The sequence below is a fragment of the Trichoplusia ni genome, chromosome 9 (genome assembly GCF_003590095.1).
Source record: "Trichoplusia ni isolate ovarian cell line Hi5 chromosome 9, tn1, whole genome shotgun sequence".
Taxonomy (NCBI): domain Eukaryota; kingdom Metazoa; phylum Arthropoda; class Insecta; order Lepidoptera; family Noctuidae; genus Trichoplusia; species Trichoplusia ni.
Genome location: NC_039486.1, coordinates 6838183 through 6843853, shown reverse-complemented (window position 1 = coordinate 6843853; position 5671 = coordinate 6838183). Strand labels below are relative to the sequence as shown.

The window sequence follows — 5671 nt, the reverse complement described above, 5'->3', positions numbered from 1 at the left end:
TCCAAATTGAAATTGAGACTGCTTCCAAAGTAATAAAAGGTCAGCTCTAAGCTAAGCTCATGAGATTTACAATTTAAAATATTAAATAAAGCTCTATTAGGTTACTTATTGATGCAAATTTAAATAATAACTACCTACAGTTAGATAAATAATAATTAGTAGTTAATACACATCTAAATGAATAAAGAAAATGTTTAATAGTTAGACCAGTAAAGATAAATAATAATAATAATAATAAAAAAAAAAAAAAAACAAAAAAAAAAAAAAACTACCTCCGCGTTTATGTACTTACAGATCGTCCCATAATGTCGTCTCAACTACCGGCTATGGATAACTTTGACTGTGAAGGCGATTCAAATTCACTAGGCCATCGTTGGGAGAAATGGAAACGCGCCCTAGACATTTACCTTCTAGCTGCTGGTATTGACAAGCCTTTAAAAAAACGAGCCGTTCTACTGCATACTGCCGGCCTCGCGTTTCAGGAAATTTATTACAATCTTCCCGGCGCACATGTAGAAGAGACGGAATCTAACGACGTTTTCAAAATTGCTGTCGAAAAACTTGACGCGTACTTTTCGCCCAAACAAAGCTTCCTGTATGAGAGGCACATCTTTAGACTATTAAAACAGGAATCCGGCGAAAAATTCGAAAAGTTCTTAGTCAGATTACGTAACCAAAGCAATAAATGCAATTTCGCGCGCAAAGATGATGATCTCATAGACCAAATAGTAGAAAAATGCAGCTCCTCTGACCTAAGGAAAAAAATCCTAAAATTAGGAGATGCGGTTACCATAGATCAAATTATTTTGGAAGCAAATACTATTGAGACTGTCGAGAGACAGTTCCAAGGATTTCAAGGAAATTCCAGCCTCGATATTAACAAAATTGGAACAAGACCTAAAAATATCAATATACGGTGTACTAGATGTGGAAGTCAATATCATGACGGCAATAGTGATAAATGTATGGCAAAAGATAAAATCTGCGCGAAGTGTGGGTATACGGGCCACTTCAGGAGCCAATGTCGCACCAGACAAATAAAACGAAAGGCAATACCGGACGCTCGTAGATCGCATAATGCTAAAAAATCTAAATTAAATGATCCTTCATCTAGAGCATTGAATGAAAACACTACAACTACCTCACCCACTAAGGAACAAACAAAACCAATTCCACCAAATATCAACTACGTGTTTCATATAGACGACGATGCGGAAATAATGTGCCAAGTCGGAGGTGTCAAGGTAAAAATGCTTATAGACTCGGGTAGTAAGACAAATATAATTGACGATAAAACCTGGGAATATTTGAAATCAAACGCGGTTGGTGCAGTAAACCAGAAGAAAGGTTCTGATCAAGTTTTTATGGCATACGGGTCAAAAGACCCGTTAGAGGTGCTTGGTTCATTTGAGTCTACAATCGCAATAGGACCCGAAAAACAATCTGCCAAATTTTACGTCATAAAAAATGGTACTCGAAATTTGTTGGGTAAAGAAACTGCCATGAGACTTAAAATATTAAAATTAGGGGTGAGTATAAATTCCTTAGACACAGAGACTGACACATTCCCAAAATTTAAAGACGTTCAGCTTGATATTGCGATAGACAAATCAGTAACTCCAATTTGTCAGCCATACAGAAGGGTACCCATCCCACTTGAAAATAAAATTAATGACAAAATCGCTAAATTTGTAAAACAAGATATCATTGAGCCTGTCGATAAAGCTTCTAGTTGGGTATCTCCACTCGTACCAATTTTAAAAGCTGATGGCGATGTTAGGCTTTGCGTTGACATGAGATGTGCTAATAAGGCAATTCTACGGGAGAATCATCCTTTACCCACAATGACACAACTCCTTCCGAAATTGCACAAAGCTCGTGTATTTTCTAAGCTGGATATAAAAGACGCATTCCACCAGGTGGAAATAAAAGAAGGATGTCGGGACATAACAACATTTATTACTAGTAAAGGGTTGTTTCGTTATAAGCGGTTAATGTTTGGGATATCGTGTGCACCAGAACATTTCCAAAAAATTTTAGAAAGGATGCTTCTCTCTTGCGAAGGTGTCATAAACTTTATCGACGATATCATCGTGTTTGGAAGTAGCGCGGAACAACATAACGCTAGATTACAAAAAGTTATGCATACATTAAAACAAAATGGTGTATTACTGAATAAAAACAAATGTATGCTCAATAAGTCTAAAATTGAATTCCTTGGCCATGAACTATCTTCAGAAGGTATTCAACCTCTAAACAAATATGTAAAAACTATAGCGTCTTTTAGAGAACCAAAGTCAGTGGAGGAAGTTCAAAGCTTCCTGGGACTTGTTAATTACATCGGAAAATGGATTCCGAACTTAGCCACTGTTACTGAACCGATTCGCGAAGTTTTGAGGCACAAGCTTTCCAAACACGCTGATATTTCCGAATTCTGGAAAAATAGACAAGCAAACGCGTTTGCTGAATTAAAAAGAAGTTTAAGTAACCTACGCACCCTAGGATTTTACGACCCTCATGACAAAACGCAAGTGATTGCAGATGCCAGCCCTGTAGGGTTAGGAGCAGTCCTCATCCAATATGACCTGCATGGTCCACGAGTTATCGCATATGGTCACAAGAGTCTTAGTGAGGTCGAAAAGCGATATTGTCAGACCGAAAAGGAGGCTTTAGCATTGGTTTGGGCCATAGAACATTTTAGCATGTATCTCTATGGCTTAAAAGAGTTTGAATTAGTCACCGACCACAAGCCTCTCGAGGTGATATTCGGGCCACGATCTAAACCCTGTGCAAGAATAGAACGTTGGGTATTAAGGTTGCAATCCTACAATTATAAAGTAGTATACTGTTCGGGGAAAAACACCATAGCTGACTCACTTTCTAGGTTATGTCCCAATCAGAATTCACAGCCTTACGATGATGGTCATCATGTTAACCAAATAGTTCAATTCGCGAGACCCTTAGCCGTATCCACTGAAGATATCATCAGTGAGTCCATAAAAGATGTCGAAATCCAATTAGTTAAAGTTGGTCTGTCAGATAAACGCTGGGATCCAAAAGTGAATAATTATAAACTCTTTGAAAATGAACTCTGGGTTCACGAAGACATATTGTTACGTGGAAATAAAATCGTAATACCTAGGAACCTCCGTAAACAAGTGTTGACATCGGCTCATGAGGGTCACCCTGGCATTGTCGCTATGAAAGGCAGGCTTCGAACTAAGGTGTGGTGGCCAAAGCTTGATAAAGACGCCGAAAGTATGGTAAAAAGCTGCCAGAGTTGCACTTTAGTGTCAGGGCCAAGTCCTCCTGAGCCGATGAAAAGACGAGAATTGCCATCCCAACCATGGGTCGATATAGCCGTCGACTTTCTAGGTCCACTTCCGAGTGGGCACCACTTGTTTGTTATAATTGACTACTTTAGTCGATACAAAGAGATCAAAGTCATGAAGTCAATAACGTCACAAGAAACAATTGCCGTATTAAAAGAAATCTTTTCAAGGTTAGGTGTACCCGTTAGTATGACATCTGATAATGGACGTCAGTTCACCAGCGAGGAGTTTAAATCCTTCTGCTTAGAATTTGGCATTAAACTTTATCATTCTATACCGTATTTTCCACAACAGAATGGCGAAGTCGAAAGACAAAATCGCGACATAATTAAGCGTCTTAAAATAAGCCAATGCCAGAGATCTGATTGGAAGGATGATCTCTTAAGCTACCTTATGATGTACAACAGTACACCACATAGTACGACCGGGAAGACACCATCGGAACTGTTTTTCAACCGTCAGTTTAGAGATAAAATCCCTTCTGTTGTAGATGTCGAAAATAGGCAAGTAAATTTCGAGGTTTATGACAGAGACAAAATGATGAAAGAAAAGGGGAAGATAAGAGAGGATAGGAAAAGAAAAGCACGAAACAACGACATAAGTATAGGAGAAAAGGTTTACGTAAAAAATTTAATTAAAGAAAATAAATTGACCCCAAATTTCAGCCCTACACCACATACCGTGATTAGTGCCAGTGGAGGCGATATAAATATCAGAAATGATGAAACTGGGCAAGAACTGCGAAGAAATATAATACATCTGAAAAGGGTACAAGGTCAATGGAAGATACATAATCAGGAGGAAGATGAAAATTATGAATCTAAACATAGTTCAGGAATGGAAACAGATGAAGAAGAATGAAACAATATAAGCGCTATTAAAGTTAGGATAAGCATGATTTGCAACTAGACTTATATAATCGATCAATTTCAAGATTTATTGAAAAGGAGAGATGTGATGTACACGATTATAAATTAATAAACATTGCGGGTACGAACCGTCCTCGCGCACTACTACCCCCGGAGCGGTCGCGGCGAGTGGACGTGTCGCAGGCGCATTGAACATAATAAGTATCTGTTTTATTTGTTATCCTACCTAAACTAATTGTGTACGTGGGAGACAGCACACGTATTAAGTGCGTTTATGTTGTATTTTTTTTGTCAAGTTGAAATGCCATATCATTATGTGGATTTTATAAACATGGCTAATATGGGTTCAACAAGGGTCCAAGTTTGATAGGTTAATTCTCTCTTCTCTGTTTTGACAATTAAATGGTGGTTTAAAATAAATACATCAAGGTATAATTTCATTGTTTTACAACTTGAATATGTCTTGAACATTTGTTTTTAAACAACTCCCGCACTAAGGAATTTTATCCACAATCATTCAGTCAAATGCACAAAAACACAGGTTTAGCATTCTTGGATCACACAAAGGCTTGTCCTACGCGGGGATCGAACCTGCGACTCGTTGCGCGCAATGTATTTTGGCGTTGAGAACCCACTCAGCTATCTGTGCAGTCAGCATTTCTTTGATACCTAGTTAGAAAGGGGAAGATAATAGACTACTCCGAAATGTCAAGTTTTTGGGTTAATAGCATACACTTATCGTATATTGCGTCATAACTATACAAAAATGTTTTCTTACCAAGAAATAACAACAATTTTTATACGAGTAACGAGTACCTTATTGTTTTCGTTTTGTGGAAATGTAAGGTACCTCGGTAACTGCGCAAACATGTAGATCGTCTTAAAATTTCAGAAGAATGACGTGCGAAGCCGTGTTTTGAAATTTTGAGGAAGGAAACGAAGAAACTCAGGACAATAAGAGGATAAGTAACGCCAAGCCGTGTCCAAAAAAATATTTAAAGTGAAAAAGTCTTTCGAATTACATTTTGATTGTACGTAAAAGTCATGAACCGGGACTGAAACGACTTCTGTACGTGTTTTAAGTGCAACTTGAGACAGGAGTTTGCATTTTGGAACCTACGTCGGTATGTAAAAGCAATGTAAACTGTTATCACGCCATTTCTTCGTGAGAATGAGGTATTTAATAGAGTGGTAGCCGTCGTGTTGAATGTTTAGTCGATGTTGGCACGTTGCTACAGAGTTGGGGCTCGCTGAGTGAATAAGCAGTCTCGTGCCTGGTTTTCGGTAGTTATTGTTCGTTGAAGTATTTTGTATACCGATTAAGCTTGTATGGTAAATACTTTCGAGCTTTACTTATGCCTATGATGATATGAGATACCGGTGAACGACTTTGTGATGAGGTTTCATATGATATACAGACCAGTGTTTTTATCTTTAAATATTACTAAATTATTTACGCTACTCTGATTG

At 38.0% G+C, this 5671-nt stretch overlaps 1 protein-coding gene across 1 annotated transcript; it reads left to right on the top strand.

The window, feature by feature from the left end:
* Positions 1-305: 305 nt before the first annotated feature.
* LOC113497413 (uncharacterized protein K02A2.6-like) lies at positions 306-4193 on the top strand. The gene has a single exon (XM_026876958.1). The coding sequence runs from the start codon at positions 306-308 to the stop codon at positions 4191-4193; it is 3888 nt and encodes a 1295-aa protein (XP_026732759.1).
* Positions 4194-5671: the final 1478 nt, after the last annotated feature.

Excerpts from the sequence above, each read along its gene's own strand:
- LOC113497413 (XM_026876958.1), top strand. The coding sequence starts at position 306 with ATGTCGTCTCAACTACCGGCTATGGATAACTTTGACTGTGAAGGCGAT.